The sequence below is a fragment of the Fusarium falciforme genome, chromosome 4 (assembly GCF_026873545.1).
Source record: "Fusarium falciforme chromosome 4, complete sequence".
Classification (NCBI taxonomy): domain Eukaryota; kingdom Fungi; phylum Ascomycota; class Sordariomycetes; order Hypocreales; family Nectriaceae; genus Fusarium; species Fusarium falciforme.
In genome coordinates this window covers 3,824,874-3,851,337 of record NC_070547.1, presented here as the reverse complement: position 1 = coordinate 3,851,337, position 26,464 = coordinate 3,824,874, and the positions used below count along the sequence as shown (strand labels likewise).

At 55.1% G+C, this 26,464-nt stretch overlaps 6 protein-coding genes across 6 annotated transcripts; 4 read left to right on the top strand and 2 right to left on the bottom strand.

Annotated features, from left to right (window-relative positions):
• Positions 1-2,434: 2,434 nt before the first annotated feature.
• Positions 2,435-6,024, top strand: NCS54_00589800 (Hypothetical protein; the record flags this gene model as incomplete). Its single annotated transcript, XM_053151380.1, has 3 exons — positions 2,435-3,880; positions 3,932-4,965; positions 5,019-6,024. 3 exons carry the CDS (start codon positions 2,435-2,437, stop codon positions 6,022-6,024), a joined length of 3,486 nt encoding a protein of 1,161 aa, XP_053007355.1.
• A 3,737-nt stretch (positions 6,025-9,761) lies between these two features.
• NCS54_00589700 (Serine/threonine-protein phosphatase) lies at positions 9,762-11,004 on the top strand (the record flags this gene model as incomplete). Its single annotated transcript, XM_053151379.1, has 4 exons — positions 9,762-9,941; positions 10,073-10,474; positions 10,548-10,847; positions 10,909-11,004. 4 exons carry the CDS (start codon positions 9,762-9,764, stop codon positions 11,002-11,004), a joined length of 978 nt encoding a protein of 325 aa, XP_053007354.1.
• A 951-nt stretch (positions 11,005-11,955) lies between these two features.
• NCS54_00589600 (Hypothetical protein) lies at positions 11,956-12,451 on the bottom strand (the record flags this gene model as incomplete). Its single annotated transcript, XM_053151378.1, has 2 exons — positions 11,956-12,309; positions 12,362-12,451. The coding sequence occupies 2 exons, from the start codon at positions 12,449-12,451 to the stop codon at positions 11,956-11,958; spliced, it is 444 nt and encodes a 147-aa protein (XP_053007353.1).
• Positions 12,452-13,829: 1,378 nt separating this feature from the next.
• NCS54_00589500 (Guanine nucleotide-binding protein subunit gamma) lies at positions 13,830-14,163 on the bottom strand (the record flags this gene model as incomplete). The annotated part of the gene is made up of 2 exons (XM_053151377.1): positions 13,830-13,950; positions 14,003-14,163. The coding sequence occupies 2 exons, from the start codon at positions 14,161-14,163 to the stop codon at positions 13,830-13,832; spliced, it is 282 nt and encodes a 93-aa protein (XP_053007352.1).
• A 3,762-nt stretch (positions 14,164-17,925) lies between these two features.
• Positions 17,926-21,337, top strand: NCS54_00589400 (Eukaryotic translation initiation factor 3 subunit A; the record flags this gene model as incomplete). The annotated part of the gene is made up of 3 exons (XM_053151376.1): positions 17,926-17,928; positions 18,051-18,314; positions 18,392-21,337. 3 exons carry the CDS (start codon positions 17,926-17,928, stop codon positions 21,335-21,337), a joined length of 3,213 nt encoding a protein of 1,070 aa, XP_053007351.1.
• Positions 21,338-24,120: 2,783 nt separating this feature from the next.
• On the top strand, positions 24,121-26,088 carry NCS54_00589300 (Hypothetical protein; the record flags this gene model as incomplete). Its single annotated transcript, XM_053151375.1, has 1 exon — positions 24,121-26,088. One exon carries the CDS (start codon positions 24,121-24,123, stop codon positions 26,086-26,088), a length of 1,968 nt encoding a protein of 655 aa, XP_053007350.1.
• Positions 26,089-26,464: the final 376 nt, after the last annotated feature.

The following is a 26,464-nucleotide window of genomic DNA, read 5'->3' as shown; positions in this document are numbered from 1 at the left end:
GGATGTTCTTATCTTACGATGGGACTTTGTGGGTGCAAATGTTCTTGATGGAATGGTCAAGGGTTACCCCCTCAGATCAAGACATAAGCGAGACCCCAGAACCGCAAAGAGTCTGTTCTCTATCTAACACCTCCAAGTCGTGAGTATTCACAGTGTAGTCGAAGCGAAACTTTGGATATCAGTCTTCTATTATTCTTGCTGTAGGTTATTAGCTATCCTCAGGAGGGTAAACTGGTCTCGACCCACGTGCTGTTGGAGTTCAGCTTTTGGCATTTGAAGAAATGACCCTTCCAGGCACTGGGTGTTCCGGTGATGCCGCCATGAGTGTTGGAGACTAAAAAAAGAAGGGTTGGCTGACGTGACCAGGTCAGCCACGCCCAAGTTCGCATGACCGCACTTAGGCCGGCGCCCCGAATTGGGAGTGAGGAGACACTGGGCAATTGTTTGGGGCTTGGCGGCCTCTGAAAGGAGGAAAGGGATGGAAAGGCCAAAGTGTAATCTGGCTGGTTTGGGGTCCTCGGAGTGGCAGGTTTCGACTAGTGAGGGTGGTGGGTGGTGGTGACGATGGTGGTGGGAGGGAGAACAGCCCAATGACGATGGTGGGCTGGGTGAGGAGTATCAGGTACATGCTCGAGGGTTTCTTTGGCGCTGAATGAACTGGTTTCAGGCGAGGGCGAGTGGGATGTGGTGTAGATCTAAGGGATGGTTGGATGGAGTGAAGCTATCCCCATGGCAGACATTCGGTGAGGCTGGAGTGACATTTGGGCGACAGACGGATGAGCGATTGGCATGTGTCAACGCCAAGATTCAGTGCTCGTGAATAGAGACGCACATGAGGGACGTAGGTTGATGCCTGGTTACTATCACGTCGGTTTGGTCAGTAAGAGTCTAGGTGCTATTCCAAATATTCTTCGGGGTCTCGTCGATCATTCTGAAGGTTTACAGTTCAGTGCTGGCGAGCTGTCAAGCAGAGCTGCGACGTGCTGACGGATGAAGGATAGTGACGCTGGTGATGATCGCATTTCGCTGCGATGAGTTTTATTTTTTATGGTCATTGCCGCACCTCGAAATTTGAGAATGCTGTATTATACAAGGGGCGTCTGGGCCAGATCCAGGCGTCTTCATCTGCCATAGAATAGACCTGGAGGAATTAATAGCACTGCGCAGGCTTGCGAGTGAGCATCGTGTAACCAGCTATCTGATCAGATTAACCCCAGACCCCAGAAACAACCCCCCTACCCTTTCGGTCCTTCTACTTACACGTCAACCTCGATGCAAGCCATGTCGGACCCGAGGCGACCGAGTGGATCGGAATGGGCGGCCCCACGGCCGGGGGCAACGCCGACAGAGCGCTAGGGTCTCTAGATCTGAGGCCATCGTGGCTCGCCATGAATGGATCTCGCATGAACATGCTTACTCCTCCACGTGCGGGCATTCGTGATTTCGCGCTTTGGGCATGCGCGCACACACGAATATTCGCTGATTGGCACGGCATTTTGCACGGTTTCAGAGGTGCGGTCTGTCAGCGTGGAAATGTCGGATTGGCCAGGCTGTGAATTGTGTGCATGACGGACAAGACGACGTGATTCGTTTCAATGACGAGGTCCATGGCGCTCACTCGAATAAAAAGTCAGCAGCGACGAGAAGCTTAAAAGTCTGGTAGACCTCGGCTTGCGACCTACTCAAAGCGCCAATCTGGGGAGATGGGCGGGCATGTTTTGGCAGTGCATCCAATGATGGCCCCCGCTTCGGAGATTTTCTTGAATGCTCAAGTCCCCGGATTTCGTCCATCTGTAGATCGCTTAACTATGGAACTGAGATCGAGTGTTGATTGAATGACATGGTCTTTGCATGCTGGCCGTCATTCCGTGTGTTCTCGTAAAGGCTTATATGTGTTTCAAGAGATAAAGGACAATGTGATTATTGGAGACTCAATACTATATAGATGAAAGACATACATGAGCGACATCCTTTATCAATCTGACATCGCAATCCTTCACTTACACAAAGCTTTTTTCCAATAATTGTCATGGATGGCTTTCAACAGGATCGGGAATTCCCCAGGCTGACTAATGCAAACCCCTGACACTTGGGGCCACGACTCCAGTTTTGGGGTCCGTGCGCTCCAACTTCACGCGTGTATCCATGTTTTTCTACGCCCGAGGCAGAGCCGCCAGCCGACGTCACGTCTACTCCTGATGCTGTCAACTTCCATCAACCATTCACCAACGAAGCCCTATTTCGACACTTGAACTCGCAGGATCCGAGGCAGCACCCGTCCCGGCGTGTATGGCGCCTTCCAGATGATTGGTTACCCCGCCAAGCCCCGGACTGAGCCCGCGCGCCACCCTCTCCCTGACGCGCTCATCCACCCGACTCCTGCGCCAGCGAGCCTTCGAATCTCCCATATTCATCGTCTTTAGCTTCTGTCAAGATGGCTCCGGCCTCACCTACTCCGAGGAGGCCACCAACTGCTAGGCGTCGAGGGCGTCCTCCCGGTACAACCAACGCTGCTCGCGCCGCGCGGGCCGCCGCGCTCGCAGCGGCAGCAGCAAGCGAGCCCCCTCCAAAGAGGCGCCGATATGTCCCAGGCGGTCCTGGCGGAGGTGGGCGCTTCATCGATTCCGATATGCTCGAAACACCGAGCACTTCCAGACCTTCCACGATATCGCGATCACGAACGGCCGCGCGCGAGGCCATCAATGGCGACTCTCCCTCCCTGATGCCACGACGAGAGCGAGGCGCTCGCACACGAGCCGCCGGCAACGACGACCTAGAAGAGATGCATTGGGGCTCTGCTGCAGCCATGGCGACTGCAGTCAAGCAGGCCGAAGACTACAAGCCCCGAGAAGAGCGCAGCTGGGAGGACTTTCACCCCAATCTTGATATTGAGGGCAGCTTCTTAGTTCTGCGATCCGAAGAGGTCGATGGAATCCCCCAAGAAACCCCTGATTCTTCTGCTATCCAGACATCTGGAACTCCGATGAACGAGTCCATGACTCCGTCAAGGCAGCCGAACCCCGCATCTACCGGAAACACCCCGAACCCCCAGGGTCGCTCGGACTCGAATCCCACCGATGCTGCTGTCGACACGCCTCAAAGGCGCCCTCGCCGCCCGACTCGAGATGTCGTTAGCTTTTATAGCTCCCGGCCTCTTGATTTTGCTGCGACACCGAAAACACCAAAAATCCTGCCTATACAGAATCAGACCCCCAAGGAAAAACTGGACCTGAAACTTCCTTCATATCGCAAGACTAACCGCATCGAATTGTTTGAGAGCAAAACTTTTGGACAGGCTCGATATGTCGACAAGGCCATGAGTAATGTCGGTTATCAAGAGAGCGACCACTACATGCGCCCCGAGCAGAGCCTCATCAAATCTGCTGATGGTAACGCGGAGGATGAGGCAGACCTGACCGAGGGAGCCGGCTCCGAAGAAGCGGCTCACCATTCCAGAATCGGCCGTGTCGAGTATGACATGGATGAGCAGGATGACATGTGGCTGGAGCAATACAACTTGCAGCGCAAGCAAAACCAGCTGGAAGAGATCCCCCGAGAAATCTTTGAGATCACCATGACCAAGATTGAAAAGGAGTGGCATGCGCTGGAGAAGCGGATACCCAAGCCAAATCCCAAACCACCCCAGACTCATCGTCCTCGGTCGAGCTCTGCTGCAGCAGTTAACGGCGAGCCGCAGGCGGGCGAGGAGCCTGACTCCAAGTGCGCCATTTGCGACGATGGCGACTGCGAAAACACCAATGCGATCGTGTTCTGCGATGGCTGCAATCTTGCTGTCCACCAGGAATGTTACGGTGTGCCCTTTATTCCAGAAGGTCAATGGCTGTGTCGTAAATGTCAGCTTTGTGGCCGTGGAGTTCCCGTAAGTACGACGATATGCTTCAAGCAGAGCCAATACTAACCAAGCTTCCAGACCTGCATCTTCTGTCCCAACAGCGACGGCGCGTTCAAGCAAACGAATTCCTCCAAATGGTCACATCTGCTCTGCGCCATGTGGATACCCGAGGTCTCTCTCGGCAACCATACCTTCATGGAGCCAGTCATGGACGTGGAAAAGGTGCCCAAAACTCGATGGAAGTTAACTTGTTACATCTGCCGGCAGAAAATGGGAGCCTGCATTCAATGCGGAAATAAGAACTGCTACCAAGCATTCCACGTCACGTGCGCTCGCAGATCTCGGCTCTTCCTTAAGATGAAGACGAGCCAGGGTGCCCTAGCTGTTTTGGATGGTGGCATGGTGCTCAAGGCTTTTTGCGACAAGCATTGCCCACCAGACTATGCCCAGGAGAATGGTGTCCATCAGGCCACTCGGGCGGCCAAGAAGTTCTACAAGAGGACCATGAGGAACCGCATCTGGGCTGACAATGCCGCGGTTGCTCATGCTATTGCTGCTGAGCAACGAAACGCCCTCACGGAGAGCTTCCTCGACGAGTCGCAAGGGGCGGGGAGCAAGAACTCTGCTGCCAATGGTGGGGACAAGAAGAAAGGCCAGCCGCCAAAGAATCTGTGGAAGTTGCCATCAGGTGCCCCCATCATACCACAGGCGGTCTTTGAAGTTGTTGAGGCGTCTATCCAAAGGTTTTCTTTCCGGAAGCGCAAGGATTATCTTGGAGAAGCATGTCGCTATTGGACACTGAAGCGTGAAGCACGCCGCGGTGCAGCATTGATCAAGCGTCTTCAGCTTCAAATGGAGTCGTTCTCCTCGATGGAGCTGACACGGCGCGATTTTGCAGCCATGGGACCCAGCGGAAAGGCTAGACTTGCCAGACGCATCCAGTTTGCTGAAAGCTTGATCAAGGATCTTGAGCAAGTCAAGGACCTCTCGGACGAGTTGGTTCTGCGGGAGCAACTGAAGATGGAAGCTGGTGAACTCGAGCAAGATTTTGTGGATGAGTGCTACTTCCCGGTTGCAAAGCTCCTCAGCCCTGCTATCGAAAGAGCAATATCGTATGTGTCCCTCGCGCAATTGAGTTGTTTGATTGATTGCTAATGTTTTGCAGGTTGGATAAGGACCTGTTCATCGAGGGGTTGAAGAAGCTGCAAACTCGCATAGAAACGCGATTCTACGTAACGGTCATGTCGTTCGCCACTGACCTATGCGAGGTAATACGAAATGGCATTGCTACGGCCCCTGACAGCGGGTCGCCGACGGAGGACTCACGATCTGAGCATCTCGACGCTTTGCCTGTCAAGAACACCTTCGCGGATATCCGGGAACGGCGCAAGCTGGGCAAGCGAATCCTTAAGGCAGTGCAGCCCTCCTTGGAGGCAGCCCTGCGAGTTGAGTCGGAGATTTCGCAGAAACCATTCGAAGGCTTGCAGAACGAGCTGGAGGGCATGGTAGACCGAAGTATAGAAGCGGGTCGGCCGTTAACCACAGCGAGCCAAGGGAAGCCAACCGATGAGGCCAATGATACCATCATGGTGGATGCCGAACTTCAAATTACAGTCAAGGCTGACCCGTCGGAGGGGGATGTAATGGACACGACGCCAGATGGCGAAGTGGAGGGTGGAAATATCGAGGTCAGCACTAATATTGACGTCGACACTTCAGGTCTCGACATGGTGGACGAGGAGGAGAAACGAGATGGCCTTGCGAATGCTGTCAAGTCATCAGACACACCCCCAGACACTGACGGATATGTGTCAAAGCCTCGGCCAGCTCAATCAGGACCTCCAACTCCACCACAATCTAACGGGAGTCTTGGCTTAGAACCACTCGATCCTCTTACCGAAGGAGGAGTTCTCTGGTACCTGAAGGGATACGAGCCTCAGGGAACCTCTGTTCTTGGAGAGCATTGGGCGGGCAGGGACGCCGTCAGAATGCTCAGCGAAGACCTCACAGACATGGATGACGAGGAGCTCAAGGGTTTGGGGATGGTTGTTGACCAAGCAGCCGCGTCCGTTGTTGTGGAGGCAGATGAAGCTGAAGAAACCGAATCTGTCGGCGGTAAGACGAGGGCAAGCAAGGCGAAGAAGCGGAGGACATCAACTAGGCGAAGATGAGGTTCATACTGGATGGGTCGGAGCAGGTGCTGTATCACTAAGGGGATCTTTATGCTTGCGTTTTCATTTCTCTTCTCACGTTTTAGGGGGTCATATGGCCAAACACACTTGCACCACTGCTGAGCTTGGCGTTTTGAGGCAAGATGGGGGATAATTATAGGGCTAGTTCTAATCTTTGGGGAACCAAGGGCGTTTGCGGGCAGGGAAGATGGTGTTGGAAGGGTCCAGCGATGGATGGATGGATGGCGGTTCCGGGACGAAGGAGGGATAAGAGTACGATACAAATGTACAACTTCTATGAGAGCGTTTGATTCAGATACCATGGCAGTTGATCGACTTTAATGGCATGTTTGTCTTTTCGATGCCTTGCTTGAGAGTATGCTGAGAAATTGAGATGTACGTAATGTTGAGAGTCCTGGCGGTGAGTTTTCGGAACAATCTTCCGATCACGATCGATACAATGTCAATGATATGATGCACATCATGTTCATCATGTCAAGAAGCGTTCCTCTCCGCATCAAGTCGTTCCAATTTAGCCTGTTGATCTACACAGAACAGCAAAGTCGTTGAAGAACGCATACGAGTCACGTGACCAATATCGAGATGGGAGATGCATGATGACATCTCTCGACATGACGAGGTGCCACACTCGTTCGTTCCAGCTTCCCGTGGCGCATACACCGGCTGCGCGTCCAGCGGGGCCTAGAATGCCCGTTCTGACGCAATGAGGGGGAGAGTTGCCTGTGAAAGGCAGCGAACTTTTGGGGATTGCATGTGCAGGGCAACTTCGGTGAGAGGGTCTGGCTACATGAGTTAGAGCCCGGACGAGGGGAAGGTGTCTACATAAGCTTCAAAGAGAGTCACAATCACAGTTTGACGCGCATGATAAGGAGGGTTGAAACTCGGCTGGCGGCTAGACGGCTAGGGACGGCTGAGATCCGTAGTTGCGTCGGTCAGATGGTATACCTGGGTAGTTATAACTGACAGAGCTGACGTAGGATTTTGGCTGAAAGAGGAATCGGAGACTTGTTGCAGAAAGATTTGAGTTGAAGCTTTCTTCAGGGTCAGCCAGTGTCTATCTGACAGAGGCAGCCCAAACACAAGTCGGGCAGCTGTGTGGCCCCTGGCTTTCTTCGTCCGTGGTGTTTCGACAAGTGGACAGACACAGCTTGAGCTCTGGGCCGAGAAAAGGAGAGATCAGCAAGTGGGAATAAAGGGGATCCAGATTCCAGATGAGGGGGACCGATGCGAAGTGATGCGTCGTCTTGGGTTGCGTGGCAAGCAGTTAGGAGAGAAAGGGGTTGAGGGTTACGACTATTTGAAAAGATAGATGAGAGGGTTTTGTTCAATGGGAATCTGTTGAGGGGGGAAGCCAGTGCTAGTCTAGCACAGGTAGTTTTTGCCCGTCCAATGTACGAGTTTCGAGTCAAGCAGTGAAGATGATACATGGCTGTGATAAGCAGCAAGGTCTTCCCTCCCCTGACGCCGAATCAGATCCTTTGAACTCAACGACGCACGCGACATGCTCTCGCTCCTCGTATTGTCAGTCTGCTCGGTCGCAAGAGAACGCGTCTTAGCACATCCGCGGAACGAACCAACTGGGTACCTATGGTACGGTACGGCACGGTGGAGAGCGGGACTAGGTACCTAAGAGAGGCTGAGCAGAGCGAGCTCTATTAAGCGCCGACGAATCCGGTCGCCAAAGCTACGCAGGAGGCTCGAGAGTTGAGACCCGTCCCCCTCCATCCATTGATGATGGATGATTTCTGCCCCTGGACTGGGCAAGGTGTCAGATGGATCAAGGTTGGCACTGCCGAGATTCGACTACTACTTGGGTACGTAGAGCTAAGCCTGGGCGAGTGTATCCATGGGCACCCAACGGGCAGCAAGCAGATGAGACTCGGAGATGGAGGACGAGATGAGACGCTGGCTTGTGCCAAGGAGTACTCCGTAGTAACGGGAGCAACATACCTATGTAGGTAGAGCTCCAGAGAGGGGTCAGTCGGTCGGTCGGTAGCTGTACGACGACATGCAGAGGGAGGTCGTCGGAAGGCCCCGAAGCCCCCGGCTCAGGCTACGTTCCAGTCTTGGACGATACGATTGTGCCATCCATCCATGGCAGGGCAGATCTCTTTCTCTGCCTGGTATCCATAGCCAAGCTCTCAAGAACCTTGGAAAAGTGACTTGAAATCACCATTGGATCCATTCATTTAGCCAGATACGGCCCCGTAACGAGAAAGCAATTATAGCGGCAGCCCACCAGCACCTGGCGCTAGGTACAGCTCAGCGAACCCGACAGCGCCGGCATCCCTGTAGCCGCATCCCCAGAGTGCCAGCCCGCAGTCCCATTCCAGGCTTTTACAGGCACCTCTCTTAGCGCCTACAGGTACCCAGAGGCAAGAGGTAGGGCAGGTGCCGTCCCCTTTGCTTTGACCTTGACCAGGAGCGAGAAAAAAAAATCCCCCCTTCTAAAAACCTTCAACCCTTCAACTCAACCGACGAAACGAACGAGACGAAGACTTTACCCACGTACGTGTTTGCCCATCGCTGACACGCCCTGCGACGCATATCGATATCTCGAACATCCGCGACGGCTTTTTCTCCTCTCAGAAAGAGACGAGACGACGACTGACGAACCACCGTGTCCGTCCTAAAAACCCGACTCCAAATTTCCCTTCCCTGATCGCGCGCGCCCGACCGGCCTGCCCCAACAACAACGGGTTGCAGAAAAGACGAACGAGCATACCGTCCCCTCCCCCAAACGACGATCGAGGCTCCTGTGACGTCTCTACTTGATCTTTTTTCCTTGATACCGGCGACGAAGCGTCAAATATAGACGCCCACTTCTCTTTTCCTCCCCGCGAAGAAAACAAGAAACTCGCTGCCCACTTTGCTGCTGGCTGACGGTCTTCACCCCCCTTCTGGCTCGCCCCCCATTTCTGACGCCCTGTACCTGCCCGTCTCTTTCTGGTACAGCTATCAACAACCAAAGTCGGTGGCCCACTGCGGCAACCACGACGACGATTTTTTCCCCCTCTCTACTTGATCTGATCCCGTTGGTAATACGCGGCTGCTGCTCTCGACGACATTGCCTGCTCTGTCCCTGTCGCTCTCCCCGTCTTGTCCGCTTTCTGTCAAAGAAAGTCCGACTCTTCCAGAGAGACGTGATCCCTTCACGGGTGAGTTTTTGTGTTCCCCCGATGGTCGCCGCGCCGCCTCTCCTCCATCCAGCCCAAGTCCAAGCCCAGTCATTGATGGAAGTCCCCTCTTGCATTGCCCCCCCTCCTCTCCCGCACCGCACAGCACCACCGCACGCACGCACTACCACGCCCGCCTCCATACTCCTCCTCCGGCTTCTCCCCCTCCAAATTTTCTAATGCCCCCCCCTCGCTCGTTACCTATTCCCACAGTCGCAACGCGCCTCATCTCCCTCGCATTGTCAACATTTTTTTTTACCCGACCCCACGCCCTCTCGGTTGCGGCGTTAGCGAGTCCGAGGCGTTGTTTTCTCGTCCTCTCTTGTCTTTGAGTCTTGTTGCCACGGTTCACCGGCTGACTGGGCCAGGTTTTTGCGAAAGTGCATCCATTTGGCATCATATTCCACTCGACGACTTCCACCCCGCAGCCGACCTGATTAGAGATCTTGCTTGCCGCTTAGCTCTCCCCGCCGTCCCCCTCGCGACCTCCCTCCCTCTACACTTTCTGCGAGTCCGCTCTCGCAAGCACATCCCTTTGAAATGGCAGACCAACATGAGGTCGATCTCGATTCTATAATCGACAGGCTACTCGAGGTGCGAGGCAGCCGCCCAGGCAAGCAGGTCCAGCTCCTCGAAGCCGAGATCCGTTATCTCTGCACCAAGGCCCGCGAGATCTTCATCTCCCAGCCCATCCTCCTCGAGCTCGAGGCCCCTATCAAGGTATGTCATCTAACCGCGCATTCCGGCCTCAAAAGTTCGAGACATGGTGCTTGGAATTGGCCTTTGGTGCTCAGGTCTTGAGCGATGCCGGGAAATTGTCATGCTGACTCACCGGCTTCCGCCTCGTCCAGATCTGCGGTGATATCCACGGACAGTACTACGATCTCCTCCGACTCTTCGAGTACGGTGGCTTCCCCCCCGAGGCCAACTACCTCTTCCTCGGTGACTATGTCGACCGAGGTAAGCAGTCCCTCGAGACCATCTGCTTGCTCCTCGCCTACAAGATCAAGTACCCCGAGAACTTCTTCATTCTGCGAGGTAACCACGAGTGTGCTTCTATCAACCGTATCTACGGCTTCTACGACGAGTGCAAGCGTCGCTATAACATTAAGCTCTGGAAGACCTTTACCGATTGCTTCAACTGCCTTCCCATCGCTGCTATCATCGACGAGAAGATTTTCACCATGCACGGCGGTCTGAGCCCCGATCTCAACTCTATGGAGCAGATCCGCCGTGTGATGCGTCCCACTGACGTGAGTTTTTGCTGCGCTGTGCCACGACGGTGGCGCGGCGTCGTCGTCTGAGCGCTGTGCTGATGGGTTCTAGATTCCTGACTGCGGTCTCCTGTGCGATCTTCTCTGGTCGGATCCTGACAAGGACATTACCGGTTGGAGCGAAAACGATCGTGGTGTCTCATTCACATTCGGCCCTGATGTTGTTTCTCGCTTCCTCCAGAAACACGACATGGATCTCATCTGCCGAGCCCACCAGGTTGTCGAGGACGGCTACGAATTCTTCTCCAAGCGCCAACTGGTCACTCTGTTCAGTGCGCCCAACTACTGCGGTGAATTCGACAACGCCGGTGCTATGATGAGCGTGGACGAGAGCTTGCTTTGTTCATTCCAAGTATGTGATGGTGTCCCGCGGCGCATTCTGAAGACCATACTGACCCGATTTTCCTCGACAGATCTTGAAACCGGCTGAGAAGAAGCAAAAGTATGTTACAAACAGAGCTGGCAGCACAAGCAAATCAGCAAACTCCCCGCGCAAAATGAAGACTTGAAGAATTTATGCCAACAATTTCCGCTTTCACTAGGTTCGGCCGACGTTAGACGACGACATCCTCGAACGATGTGGATGACCGACCACCGCGACGAAGAACGAACGACTTGACTCGAGACCCGTCTCGATCGAAGCGCACCCCCAATCTCCGCCGTCTCGCAGCTCGCCTTGCCACTGAGCGTGGCAGGGAACGTTGGGTCACTGGGAGGGTGTCGGAATTGAAAAGGCGCCGGTCCGCGGCGCTGACTTTTGCGAAACCCGAATCGTCTCTAATGCCTCTATGCGAACTTGATAACGACAAACGGCTGTTTCTTAGCTCACAGATAAAACATTGACATAACTTGTTTTTTGAGTTGCTCACAGTTCTCGGATCCCATGCACAATCCATAGGGCAGGCGTCATGGTGTCATATATGTCTGTCGCGCGTAGGCCGGCCCGTGGATGAATGCAGTTCGGGAGACTGACTTTTCTCAACCTTTTTTTGTGATGACGAGGACAACGGTTCTTGACTGGGAGCGATCGATGGTTACGTACGACACATTCAACGGACGAACTCTAGTGGTCATTTTTCCTTTCGTTGCTTGACGACACCCGTGTATAAGTTTGTGTTTGACTGGGGAAGGGCGGTACGGAGCAGAGAGCGTTGCCGGATTTTTATTTTTCAAGGAGGCATGATGGAGCTTGGAGAGGTGTGGGACACGATGTTAGAACAAATGTTTATTTCATGACGAGCCTTGATGGTAACTTGAGAGTCCCTGCGTCAGTCTATTCATTTGAGACATGTAGTAGCGAGGTACGGAGTAAGACGCTCTTGGTCTTGGCCTTGGTGTGTACAGTGGTGTAAATGGTAGACGGAACTCTTGCTAGACAAGTGAACTGGAAACCTCATATCAGGGAGGTTGAGTGTTTTCAGGTCATGCTGTTCAAGAAGATCCCAAACTTGGAAGCTTCCTCACTGGCAATCTTCACATTTCTTGTCTCCTCCCTGGCTCGCTTCTCCTTGCACAGCCTTTTCCTCTGCTTGCTGAGGTTGGGCCGCCTTGTTCTCCTCAGTCTTCTTTGCATGCTTCCCATCCACATGGCCGAGGTCCCTCCCAGGTTCAACAACATCCCTCACTCTCCTCTTGAGCTCCTTGGTCTCGGGGAAGCCACCATCCTCTCGCCGGTCCCAGAGCACCTTTGTCGAAGCGGTCTCGGCTTCTGGGGCCTGGTGCGTTATGGAGACGATAAACGTGCCCCCGGTGGAGGGTTGGAGAGCAACCTCGCCGAGGACGGTGGAGAAGGTAGATAGGAGTTCTTGGGCGTACTTGGTACCAGTCAGTCAAGTCCTCCCTTGAAGTAGGAAGAGGGCGACTTACATAGGCTGCGCGGAGGTTCCACTTGCACTGCGTGCAGAACTGGATCGCCACGCGAGGAAGCGGCGTCGACGGTGGCACCTGGCTAGCCATGGTTGCCTATTTCTTCTTTCTATCTCGTCGAGACGGTCCTAGTCTTGGCTATTCTTGAAGGATTGCCTTTGAGGCGTTGAGTGTCTCAGAGCTTGACTTGACTCGGGCAAGAAGTTGAACGACAACGCTCCCCTATTTCTGCAGAAATGCTCTTCCAAAAATAGAAGACAGCCAAATTCAATTCGAAAAAGGGCAAAAGTCAAAGTCAACAGTCAATCTCTCAATGATGAAAAAGCTCATCAGCAGGAATGCAATTCCACTCACTCTACCCCTCCAACCCGTGATGCAAGCCCCGCGGTCGAGAACAAGTTCCCCTGTAGGTGCGTCTAGCCTTTTCCTGCTGAGTAATCGGGAGGTTCTGCATTAGGAATGGCGTGAGAGTGGAGAACGGCCGCTTCCTTCCCTTGCCTTTGAACGCGGGTTCGGATCCGCGAACGGACGGACGGGCAGATGCAGGTCTCGTGACTTTGACGAGAGACAATGCGGGATGGACAAGATGATGGTGGTACTCAAGGTGGGAGAGAGAGACAGTGAGAAGGCTCTTAATGCCGGCGTGATTGCTCTGATAGAGAAATGGTCTGTCCTCGAACACGTAAAACAGACAAAATGACACGAGGTTGACACGAGGTTGTCGCGAAAGAGGTTCAGACAGAAAGATGTAGTACTCCCAGATTAAAGTCCATCAAGTCATGAGAAAAAATATATTGGCTGGCGGGAAACGTACACGACATGGAAAGGATAGAGATGATAACAAAAAGAGGATGATAAAAAAAGGGAATTATTACATTTGCGCAAGAGCCCGATCCGTGACCGCTCCCCAGACCCAGACCCATTGTGGTTCAAACCCTCCCCTTTCTTGATTACCTCTTTGCATTGCACGTGTCTCCCCTCAGAAGAGGCAGAACCACGAGACGCAAAGAGACGAATTAAACATCAACATCGTTCTCGCCTCCCGTCAACTCCAGCTCCCCTGCTCTGGCTCTCGGTTTCGTGACCCGCTCCACTGGTATCTCGGGGTATCTCGATCTGGGTCGCTGTATTCAACTGGGTCCTGCACGCCGGTCATTTCTCCTCCCATCTCGCGCTTCGTTGACGGGACCTGTCGTTCCTGACAGCATCCCAGGGGTGACGATCGTGGGTGTCGTTGTGTTGTGATGTCGGTAGCAGGTGCTTCGATATCCAGAGCCTATTCCTCCTTGGCCGTCCGAGTCTTCTCCCCACTCGGTACCCTCCTCAATCTACTTGCCCCCCTTAAATGCGTCACGAACATATCAAAATCGACTGGGGCCTCCTCCGTCCAATCGCTGAATCATCATCGGCGTTGCGTGGTTGTTGATTTTTGGTAACCGGGAATAAGAAAAGAGTGACGGAAGCACTATTACATGACCACACAGCAGCCACCGGATTGTTGTGGCGCGTAGGGGTCCTCGCCCTTGGGGACAGCGCCCCAGACCGAGGGGACCATGTAGTCCCGGGTGCCGTTGCAGTAGGCGATAATGCTGTCAAATGGCATCAGCACCAGTGGACAAATAAAGGACGCGAGTTGCTCACCTCTTGGACGCCGTGCTGACGGGAATGCGTTCTCGCTCAAGATCCTCGCGCAGACGGTTGTTGAGCTCGGTTAGCCGGCGTAGCTTGAGGTCGGCCATCGACTGCTTGTTCTTCTTGATCTGCGTAGGGTCGCCGACATCTCGCGAAGTGTACTGAGGCATCTTGGAACGGGGTGCCGAGGAGGGCGAAGAGGGTGAGGGTTTGATGGTAGAGTCGCGGCGTTCTGGCGCGCGACTACGTTGAGAACTAGGCATCATTCACGGTTAGCTGGTGTTGATAGGGCTTTGGATGGGCTCAGGACGCGGCAGCCGAGGGCATTGCGGGATGAGAGGAAGAAGGATCAAGAGGTCGACGGAGAGGCTCTGTCAATCAAATTCGCCTCGCTCGAATTCATCGCGACATGCTAGTCCAAGGGAGCATTGTCGATCTCCTTTTTCTGATTCCTCCCAGCCCAATTTCCCTCTTGCCGTAGCACCCGAGTGCCTAGATGGTTCGCCCCTGATAGCGGCGCGGCGGCCTCGACAAGACGAGCTCAACGAAATGTGACTGTAACTTACGGAAGGTCGTGCTCGAGTCAAATAACAATGACGCCGGGAGCGGATACGGATGAGAAAGAGGGTATTGACGTTCGGCGCAGTCGTGGGCGTGGACGTGATGGTTGAAGCGGCAGATGAAGCGTCGAAAAAGGATCCGTCGAGAAAGGGAAGGCGAGGCAGGCAGAATGCAAAAGTAAAATGGAAGGTAAGGAAGGTAAGGTTGTGTAGCAACAGCAGCGGCAGGAGCCAGGTCGGTAGGGGGGGAAACTGCAGGCCGAAGGGGAGGAAGGAGCAGGAGCAGGAGCGAAAGAGGGAATGGAAACCCCGAGGAAGGTACTGAAGGTACAGTAAAAGGTACCTTCACGCCGTACCAAAAGCCAACAGAGGTCCAGGTCTCGCGCGGAACCACCAGCGCAAGCACCAGCACCAAGCAGGGCTTAGAGGCTGCGGTGGGGTCACTCCAGCGGCGGACGAGCCAGTGGCCAGCGGGCTTTTGCTTTGTTAGGGGGGCTTTCCTGGGTGCAGGTGGTTCGTGCGCTGGGAGCTGTCCTCCTGCTGCGGGAGCCCTGGCATGGAAATTGGGGGGGTAGGGGCAGCATCTGGGGGCCCCGTCTGCCCGAGCTAGGGGCATGCGAGGAAGGCCTGCGAAAGGGGCTGCTACTGTAAAGGGGAGACGACCAGCAAGGGGATCGATCAAATTGGACGGCTCCGGAGGCGCAGAGAGAAAACGGGTGATTCTCTGACTGGTCGCGACCCTTGCCTTGCCTGCCTTGCCTTGCACAGTATGTGCATACCTAGCTACTCCAACGCGCAGCAGCAGAAGCACCAGGACGCCGCACGCCGCCGCCGCCGCCGCACATGTATGTCTAGACTCGAGGCCCCTAATCTGCCGTGTTACTGGCAGCCCTGCTGAGCGACAAGTTGTGTTCAGTAGCAGCAGCCCACGGATCGCAAAAGGGCCTTCTGCGCAAATTGGCCTGCCAGTATGCGATTGGCCGATGCTGGGGCCCTGCGGAGCCGTGTCTAGGTAATCCCCCTTGGCCCCGAAGCCTCCATCTCCAGTCCACACTGTCGACTGTCCGTTTACGTTCAGGCTTGACATTTTAGCGGGAAAGCTACAAGTCCGCCCAAGATTACCTCTCGGATTATTAGGAGGGACCTGAATCAGCAGCCCCCGAGCCAGGGCTCTCAGGGCATGAATCGAGCCAGCAGAAGAAGCCTTGCTTTGTTAGATAGGGGCAGGTCGGATGATGACATTCGTGTCTGCTGGCACTGGACAAGACCTTCTTTTCTCTTGACGTTGGAGAGATGACGCTGACATTTCGCTCCCCCCTCGCTTCTGGGGTGAACCCTCCAATGCCTATTACCAAGGCAGATCAGAAAGTCAAAAAGCCTCTTGAGCAAGCTTTGATCAAATCGGCATGGACGGGAGGATCGGCCGCCAGAACGCGGGAGTGGAAAGCCTCACGCCCTCTGTCCCTCTGCATCCATCACGACAACAGGTGTTGAAGGGGTCAAAGCACGCCCGCAGAGTCCATCCGCGTATGCACGAGCACCGACAGAAAAAAAGCACTCGATCCCTTCTCGAAATTCACAGCTGTCACTGTCGCCGCTCGGTGCAAGCCTTGAGCTGAGAACGCGACGGAAATGCGCTGCACCGCAGCACGGACTGCCGCATCCGCACCCCGTCTCGAAGATGCCTCTTGGCTCTGAAAGGACGCTCAGGGCCTCCGTTTCTGTCACTTCCCGCTCCCGGAACGCTGCAGTAGCGATATGCAACTGTAGAAAGGGGCCGCTCTCTTGTGGATTCGACGGCGAGGAGCGAGAGGAAGATTCTTCAACCTCCATCTCGAGGACCGCGTCCCGAGGAAACAAAGCAATTATCTACGAGGGATGCGCAAATAGGATCGATTCCTGCTCCTCCTGTTGGTTCCAGAAACGACAAAAGATCCGCGGCGCGTCTTCTTGTTTACCTGCAATCTTTGCCGTCTCTCATATTCCCCATTGATATTCCGTTAAGAGCGGGACTAAGCGTCTGGGATCTTCTGCTAAGGAACCAACGGCTCCACTCATGCTGCTGGGGCTCGCGCCTGCAATTAAGATGAGACCTGTCTTGGCACCTCAAGTCTTCGCCCTCCGGGGAGGAATGTTAGCTCGACTGCTGGGTCGACGACGTGAGAAGGGCTATGTAACCCTGGGCAATTATTAGACGCGTTCCTGGAAATTGTTGCGAATAGTCACATCGGCCGTCAGGGTTTCGGAAGACTTCACATGCCCGCCAGAAACTTGAAGGTATTGAGATCCAAAGCGGTCTACCTTGTTCATTGTCAACATTGAGCTGTCCTCAAGGTCTTCCTCTATCCATCGCTTCGGCTCCCCAGTCGAGCAAGAGCCGCGCTACCTTGACGCCAGTTCCGCTTGTGGGCTGATGCGTACCATCTCTTCAACATGGTTCGAGCTCTTCATTCCCGGTGGATCAGGCCCGTCTTGAGTCTAGCGCCCTGTTCGTTTTTGCATCCAGGCCGCTGCTAGGCATCAGAGTTTCCCCTGGCTAGGTTGATATGTTACATTCACAGTCTGATGTTCGTCCAGCATTTTCATTGCCAGTCTGCCAGAGGAACGAAAGACCCAATTTCCCACCGTGAAACTATTTGAACAGCCTTGCCGGCTAAACACAGTCCATCTGACGCCATTCTCCGGGGTCGAGGTCATCAATCGTCACGTGTGTTGCAATGCTTCCATTTCGGCAGCCTCGCCTCAACCATCTCCCCTGTTCAAGCCACTCAAGCTGTTCAAGGAGCCGACAAGCTGGTCCTGCTCAACACTTTGATCTTCTCTCTACTTTGAAATGGAGAGCTTTCTCAAATTGATCTATGCTTTTGTTCCAGAGGTTGCTTTGTGGTGTTTCTACCATAAAGATCTTGGCAGTTTCTTGGGGAATCAGAAGACTTGCTAAGTATGTATTTGACTTTAAGCAGCTTCTCTGTACATATGCCGTTGGATTTCGTCCTGGATGAAATATACTGATGAGCATGGGAATCAAGACAGGCTGATAAATGACTGAACTCCAGTCATGATGCAAATCCGATAATCTCGCTGATGCGGCTTGTGGCTGCGTGTGGCTGGTGCAAATCATCAGCCACGCCGTGCGACGCTGTTGCAGCTCGAGCTGCTGATGTAATCCCACGTGACTTTTCCATTTTTGGTTGCCGGGAGCCCCTCAGGCTCCCACACACGAAAATCCCATCGAAAATTGTGCCTCGCAACACCATCACGAGTGCCGGCCAAGTCTCTCAGCACACTTGCCTCCGCAGGCTGCGATCGATCTCGGATCACTTATAAATCTCCTCTCTCCGTCAAGTCATATCGTAGAGGAGGTTGCCCAGCATGGTACGCGATGCCTTCCTTTGTCCCGGGTCGCCGTGAGGCGAAACAACCCTATCCCCAGAAATCTTTACCCCTCCCTCCCGCACTATGTTTTCGTCATGATGCTAACCTGTCGTCTTGGATAGCCTCCTCCGCCGCACCAAAAGCCCGAGAATGTCCTGAAGCGCGCCAACGAGCTCATTGGCGTTGGCCAGGCCCCCGCGGCCCTGACCTTGCTGCACGAGCACATCACCAGCAAGCGCTCCCGAAATGTTCCCATCGTCTCGCTGGAGCCTGTGATGCTCCTCCTCGTCGAGCTCTCCGTCGAGCAGAAGAAGGGCAAGCTTGCCAAGGATGCTCTCTACCAGTACAAGAACATCTCTCAAAACACAAATATTGCTACCATCGAGGTGCGTGTCTAAACTCCGGTCTCGCCCGGACCGCTGTTTGCTTGTCAGATATTCGGCGCTAACATCGGCATGTGCAGCTGGTCTTGAAAAAGTTCATCGAGCTCGCCGTCCAAAAGGTCACCGCCGCCCAGCAAAAGGCCGATGAGGTCCAGGAGAGCATTGAGGCTACCGCCGCCACCTCCAGTGTCGACGATCTCGAGGCCAGTGAGACTCCCGAGTCTATCCTCCTTGCCACCGTCTCTGGTGAACAGTCCCGAGACCGCACAGACCGGGCGATCGTCACTCCTTGGCTCAAGTTCCTCTGGGAGGCCTACCGAACTGTCCTCGACATTCTCCGAAACAACGCCCGCCTGGAGATCCTCTACCAGAGCACCGCTACCCAGGCCTTCGACTTCTGCCTCAAGTACACTCGCAAGACCGAGTTCCGACGTCTCTGCGAGCTGCTCCGCAACCATGTCCAGACCGCGGCCAAGTACTCGTCGCAGATGCACGCCATCAACCTGAGCGATCCAGACACTCTTCAGCGACACCTTGAGACGCGTTTCCAGCAGCTTAACGTTGCCGTCGAGCTCGAGCTCTGGCAGGAGGCTTTCCGAAGTGTTGAGGACATCCACACCCTGCTCAACCTCAGCAAGCGACCCCCCAAGAACGTCATGATGGCCAACTACTACGAGAAGCTCACCCGAATCTTCCTCGTCGGCGAGAACTATCTCTTCCACGCTGCTGCTTGGTCTCGATACTACACTCTCCTCCGTCAGTCCTCCGTCCTGGTTGCCAGCGGCCAGGGCAAGAAGTCCGACAACCCCCCTGCGTCTGAGGCCGATCTCCAGAAGGCTGCCTCTTTCGTCCTTCTCTCCGCCCTCGCCATCCCTGTCATCAGCACCTCGCGATCCCGCGGTGCCATGGTTGACTTTGACGAGGCCCGAAAGAACAAGAACTCCCGCCTGACTCACCTCCTTGGCATGTCCCAGGCTCCCACTCGTGCCAGACTGTTCCGGGATGCCCTTTCCAAGTCCCTCCTTCAGCGTGCTCGCCCCGAGATCCGAGATCTGTACAACATCCTTGAGGTTGACTTCCACCCCTTGTCCATCTGCCAAAAGATCTCTCCTATCCTGACCAAGATTGGTGCCGATGCCGAGATGGAGAAGTACATCCTCCCTCTGCAGCAGGTCATCCTTACCCGTCTCTTCCAGCAGCTCTCCCAGGTCTACGAAACTGTTGACCTCTCTTTTGTTGAGAGCCTGGCCCAGTTCCCCGAGCCCTACCAGGTCACTCGCGGCACCATTGAGAAGTTCATCATGAACGGTAACAAGAAGGGCGATCTTTCTATTCGCATGGACCATGCCACAGGCGTCCTTAGCTTCGACAACGACGTCTTCTCGTCCTCCAAGGCTGGCCACAGCGGATCCGGTGCTGGATCTGCCGAGTCCGAGACTGGCACTGTTCAGCGTCTCCAGAGCACTCCCTCCGAGATTGTTCGTTCCCAGCTCACTCGTCTTGCCAAGTCTCTCTTTACTACCTGCCACTACATTGATCCCAGCTTCAACAAGGAGCGCCTTGAGGCCCGCGCCGCGGCTCTTGCCCGTGCCAAGGCTGGTGCTGAGCAGGAGCATCTGGAGATCCTCGCCAGAAAGGAAGTCATTCAGAAGCGCAAGGAGGAGGCATCCGAGATCCAGGCTCGCAAGGAGAAAGAGAATGCTCGCCAGAAGCGACTCCGCGAGCAGGCTCTGCAGGAGGCCGAGGATAAGCGACTTGCTGCCGAGCAGAAGGAGCGTGAAGCCAAGCGCCTCAAGGCCGAGCGTGACCGTGTTCGCAAGGAGGAGCTCAAGAAGCAGATCGCTGACCTCAAGATGGGCGATAAGGCTATTGACATCGACCTTGAGGATCTTGACAACCTTGACAGCAACCGTCTCCGTGCCATGAAGCTGGCCCAGCTGGAACGGGAGAAGAACGATGTCAACGAGCGTCTTCGCATCACTGGCAAGCGACTCGACCATCTTGAACGTGCCTTCCGTAAGGAGGAGGCCAAGAAGTTGCACGAGGACCATGCCAGGCAGATCGAGGAGGACCGCGCCATCTATGAGAAGGTCAAGGCCCAGACCCTCAAGGACGCAGAGCAGAAGCACAAGGAGAGTGTCGAACTCAAGCACCGGCTTAGCCGCCTGGTGCCCCAGTACGAGGCTTTCCGCGACTCGCTCCATGAGCGTCGTCGTGATGAGTTTGAGAAGCGCCGCCGTGATGCTGAGCGAGAACTCGAGAAGCAGATTTCCATCCGTAAGAAGGAGGTTCGCGACCGACGTCTCCGCGAGAAGCGCGAGCGCGAGGAGAAGGAGCGCGAGCTCCGCGAGGCCGAAGAGAAGGCGGCCCGCGAGAAGGAGGAGCAGCGCCGCCGGGAGGAGGCACGCAAGGAGGAGCTCGCCAAGCTCAAGGAGCAGCGAGAAAAGGAGCGTCAAGAGATGCTGGAGAAGGCTGCCCTTCAACAGCGACGCGAGGAAGAGGCTCTGGCCCGTCGCAAGGCCGAGAAGGAACGGGGACCACCTACCTTCTCTCGGGGTCCGGAGCGTGCGGAGCGTGCGGAGCGTGCAGAGCCGAGCGAGGGCCGAAGGCCACCCGTCTTCGGTGCCGGCAAGTGGCGGGAGCGCGAGGCCAACAAGGGTGGCGACGCCCCTCCCCCAGCCCGTGGACCTCCCATGGAGAGGGCCGAGTCCAACGACCGCCCCTCTGCTGGTGGTCCCCCCCGACTGCAGCTTGCTGGCTCTGGCAACAGGCCCAGCTGGCGTGACCGTGAGGCGGCCAAGGGCGGTAGCGGTGGGGCTGATGCCGGTCCTTCCGCTCCTCCCCCTCGCTTCGCTCCTCGGGGCGGTGCGCCGATGGACCGTGGAGACTCGGGACGTGGTGAGGGACGTGGTGAGGGACGTGGTGAGGAGGACCGAAAGCAGTCCCCTGCTCCTCCTGCCGAGCCTCTGCCAGCAACGCGGGCACCTGGCAAGTGGGTTCCTCCTCATCTGAGGAACAAGGCTTAAATTGGGGGAGGACGCAGCCGGGTATGCATTGTTTGCGATTCGCATCGGCGTTTAAGGGATTGGTTGGTTGCACATGGAGATGAATGTACTCTAGAGCTCAGTCTAATCCGTCGTTTTGAGGATTGAGCGAACCAGAGATTGGAAGGGAGGAAAAGCAGTACGTAGGTATCTATTCGATGTGATTCAGCATACGAGCAACATGTTTCATGATCCATGGTCCTATTTGGATATCCAAGGCCTCGGTTGTTGATTGTGTAGTTGGATGAACAGCCTTACACTGTTTGTGAAGGCAGACGCCGTGATTTGATTACCACGTGAAGAGGTTGATATCGTGGCTGAATTAGATGTCGATGGCTGAAAGAGTGAGTCTTTGAGCTTGATGTTTGCCAACGAAGTAGGTAGCCACTGGCCGAAGAGCTTGATGACCTATTCAGGTGTATTGTATGCGAGTCTGGATCAGGCAACTTTTACTTTGTCATGTTGGCCCTGTGTCAGATACAGTCATCAGGGCCTAGAACATCCATTGACAATTCTCGGTAGCATCAACGCAGCAGCCACTTGGGAGTAATCAAGACCTAGTGGTGGGCACCGCGAAGTATGGGAATGGCAGAAAATGGAGTGTAGGTTGGCGATAGTTCGGTTCCTGAAAAACTCAACGGCTTCAAAGCGCCAGGCGGACCGTCCGACGTAAACTCTTCCCACAGGTCGATGGGAAAAGGATGTCATGAGAGGTAATAGTATCGGAGCTAAATGAGACCTGTGGCGGGGTCAAGGTAGCGCTTCAGCTGGAGCCGATGTGCCTTGAGGCGTCAGACTTCTTCAATATCAGTGATCGCTGGTGGGTAGCCTCGAGCTGTCAGACCAGGTACATGGACCGAGCCCAGGTCTGTGTCATGCGTCATCGGTGCCTGCGGCTCGATTTACTGCTCAGACTTTGTCCATCTGGATTCTTAGCTTTCTTTGCCCTCTCAAAACATCACTGTGTTGTTACTGATCTCCATCGTGAAGTTTTCAGATGGAGGTCTTACCCTACGGCTCGTGTAAGTCTGGAGTCAATCACGTGAGCGAAGCGCCCCTGAAACCTCACACGAGCCACACCAACATAACCTCAAGCACAAAGCATAACCTCTTTACAATCGCCGAATGACGAGGGTCTCAAGCCAGACATTCCCAGAAAGGGAAAGGAGACACAGGAACTCTCTCGCGTGGCTTCCCAGCTAAACGGACTAACGCGCAGAGGCTACCAACCTAAAAGCGTTTTTCTGCTGCCCTTCAGCCTTGACCAGATCCGGCCGCTCAACGTAGCCGGTCAACCCGAGGTGGACGTCTAGATCCTGGTGGTAAGGGCTTTCCGGCGTCAGACGTTGGTTCAAGATGAATCAGCTGGCTATTGATCGGAGCCGGCAACAAAGGAACCACTGTGGTGTCTTATCTCTGAATAGGTGAACAGCAAGTGCTGGGCCTAGGGCCGGAGGAGACGAAAGAGAGAGAAAGCTCCTGGTATGCTCGTACGGACCTGAGATGGAGCTAGCAGATCTCTGGCACTCTATCAAGTGCCCGACCTGAAGGTAAATGCCCGTTGGGGCAATTTGGAATATGATCCAGGTGCAGATCCAGATCTGTGTTTCGGGAAGACGGGATGTTTTACAGGGATCTGTGAGGATCCTCGTCCTGGTTTACCTGTCGAGGAGATATGTCAACTGAGCTTCTTACAGTGATGGCATTGTAGTCACATTGCTTCTCGTGGCTAGCAAGTTTCAGACCATACAGTCGTATCGAGTGGACGCTGTTAGTCGGGGACTGATGATGGCCTTGCTGGGCTTTGACTTCGGGCCCTCGGTGTCACTACTCGCCTCTAGGCTCCATGATGGCGCTTGAACGGTACCTGCATTCGCTCTGCAGGAACAATATGACAATCATGCAGGGACACCAGGGACAGCATTCAGGGCTCTTCCGGGAGCCGACAGCCATCGGGGCATGCCTGGACCCTTGGCATCTCCACGTGCTCCAGACTTCAGCCTTTTGGACCTGTAACCTTTTTGTCAGCTTCTCAAGCCTCAGCATCTCTCGCTTACTCGGTTTGTCCCAAGACTCTGGGCCGGCAAGCCTTCGTCTTGTCCACCACTGGCATCTCAATGGGCGAGCTAGCTAGCCTGATCGAGCCCCATCGGATTGTCTCGCCCCCGCCAGTGGAGTCGTTCCGCACGTCGTGATACTCGATTCTTTGTCTGCTTTCGGCGACTCGTGGCGTCTGTCTACAGCTCCCGCTCTAGGAACAGCGTCCTGGTGAGCCACCCGTCGACTCGGGACCTTGCCATGCTGGGCGGGCAAGCGGGTTCATCGTCGCCTCGAGGCGTCCCTGGGCCTCGACCATGGCTCTCTCGTGGCACTGTGGGGGAGGACGGGGCTTCCGGTCCCTGAGTCCATGGCTTGTTTGATGGGCGTTCGAGATCTGATCTGCAAGAGACGGAGAGAAGTCTTTTCGTCACGATCGTCGACCCTGGCATGAGGATAAATAACCTTGTCTCCTCCCGTCCAGGGTCACAACCTCTCCTCTCATCATCAAACAGCAGCTTCTCAAGCAGTTAGCCCGCTCTCACACTCTCTTCTCTTGAAACTTTTACATTCCCTCTTTTGTCCTTGCTTGCCCCCGGGCACCACTCTCTTTAAAACTCTTTTATCGCCTTCAAACGCCATCGGGGCGTGCAACACCATCAAACACTTGCTACAACAACAAACCATTCACAGCCCTCGACATCCGTTCACTGGTTGATATCAACAACATGCATTCGCTTCGAACCATCGTCGCCGGTGCGGCCCTCGCACTGGCCGGCTTCGCTTCTGCCACTCACATTGAGTTCCCTCCCTGCCTGGACCCCTTCCAGCCTTTTGTCTACTCTGGTTGCTACACGGATGGTGTTGAAGGCGCCTCTGCCGGCGCCCTCATCTACCGCTCCAGCCAGAACCAGTACAACATGACTGTCGAGAAGTGTGTCGCCGAGTGCAAGGGCAACGGTTTCCGTTACGCCGGCCTCAAGTACTGGGGCGTCTGCTACTGTGGCTCTACTGTCAGCGGTGCCCAGCTCACCGAGGACCAGTGCGACCTCCCCTGCAGCGGCAACAGCACTCAGACTTGCGGCGGTGACTCGGAGCTCTCTATCTGGCAGGACCCTACCTTCAAGACTACCACCATCCTCGGCGGCGCTCTCAAGGTCATCGCTGACTACCAGCCCCTCGGCTGCTACACTGACAACTCCCCCAAGGGCCGCGCCCTGACCTGGGGTATGAGTATGGATGGCTCTACCATGACTGTCACCAAGTGCCTCAACGCCTGCTCTGACCAGGGCTTCCCCCTGGCTGGTATCGAGTACGGTGGCGAGTGCTACTGCGGCAACGTTCTGGCCAACGACACCGCCAAGGCTGACCCTGCGGACTGCAGCATGCCTTGCAACGGTGACAGCACCTTCAAGTGTGGTGGTCCCAGCCGTCTGAGCGTCTTTGTCTCTACCGACCTTCAGTCTCTCCAGCCTTGTGGTTGGAAGCCCGGCTCTTCGCAGTCTTCTTCTTCGTCCGCTCTTCCCTCGACCGTCTCCACCATCTCCAGCTCTTCCATTGTCAGCTCCTCTTCCTCCAGTGCTGCTGCTGCCTCTAGCTCGTCTACCAACAACAATGGAAACGGAGGTAGCACCACCACCACCACCTCGTCCAGCGCTGCCGCCAGCTCGTCTTCCAGCTCGTCCTCTAGTTCCAGCGCTGCAGCTGCCAGTACTAGCTCCTCGAGCACTTCGACCTTGAGTACAAGCACTAGCACCACTGCCCCTGTTCAGGTGTCTACCAACCCCTCTCGGGTCACCACCTCGTCCTCTTCCTCTTGCACTACCCTTGGTCCCATGTGCACTGCTACCATTGTCGTCCCCAACGACTGCGAGTACAAGGTCGGCAGCTGGTGTGCCCCTTCGGTCCCCGACTTCCAGGACCAGGACAGCTGCCAGACCGCCTACAACACCTGCGCCAAGAACATCGCCTCTTGCTTCCAGAAGGCTGTTTGGCCCAACGTTCTCGACTGCTTCAACTTCTCCAAGTGGTGCGACGGTGTCCAGGGTTTCTGTGCCTCGACCTGCTCTCGCGGCCGTAGCTGCAACAAGAGCGGCTGCATGAAGCAGAACCAGCCTGTTGGCGGTAACCCTGTCAAGACTACCACCTCTGTCTACCCCTGCGCTGCCACCACCACCAGCAGCACCGTCCCTCCTGCTTCTTCCACCTCTTGTGCTCCTCAGCCTACCAACATCTGCCAGCAGCCCTCTTCTCGCTCCTACGGCTATGGTCCTGGTAACCCCGTTGCCGGCATTGAGCTTCCCCTCGTCGGCTGCAACGATCTGAAGGGTGACTTCACCCAGAAGCCCTTCAAGCTCTACACTGATGACGACTCCCGCTCGTGCAAGTCTTACCAGCGCAACCAGCAGAGCAACGCCTGCGCCGACGCCTGCAAGACCCAGTACGACCAGTGCAACAACGTCTACGTGCAGAGCTGCAAGAAGCTCAACGGCGGTAACTACAAGCGTGGCCACTCCCACTTCCACCGCCGCGCTCTCGAGAAGTCTGGCATCGAGCCCCGCTGGTTCAACATCTTTGGCAACGACGGCTGGCAGTCTGCCCAGACCAAGTGCTACGTCCAATACCAGGACTGCCTCGGCGAGAACGCCCAGGTCAACGCCGCCTCCCGCTGCCAGAAGTGGGGTACCGGCGCTTAAGCTGCCTACAGCTGATCTTAAGCTACCTGTCTACCTACAGTACCTACTTGGGTATCGATCGATAAAAGGAAGAGGTGCATGGGGTTCCGGCTTGGGCATGGGATAGAACGGTTTCAAGGGGTCTGGTCTGGTTTTTTTATTGTCTTTTGTTTCTAGATTGGGTTGCATTGCATGGATTTGCTAGACACACACTCGTTTGGGTTAGAATTGCTTGTTTAGACTGTCATTCGCTACAATAGAGGCTGCATTGGTTTTATCACTCTGGCTATATTTGACTATCGTGACTGTGACTAGCTCTGATGCGTATTCTTACGACTCTGGTAGTTTTACTGTTCTTCTATAAGCGACATGAGAGAAGATGACTAGGTTGAGAGTC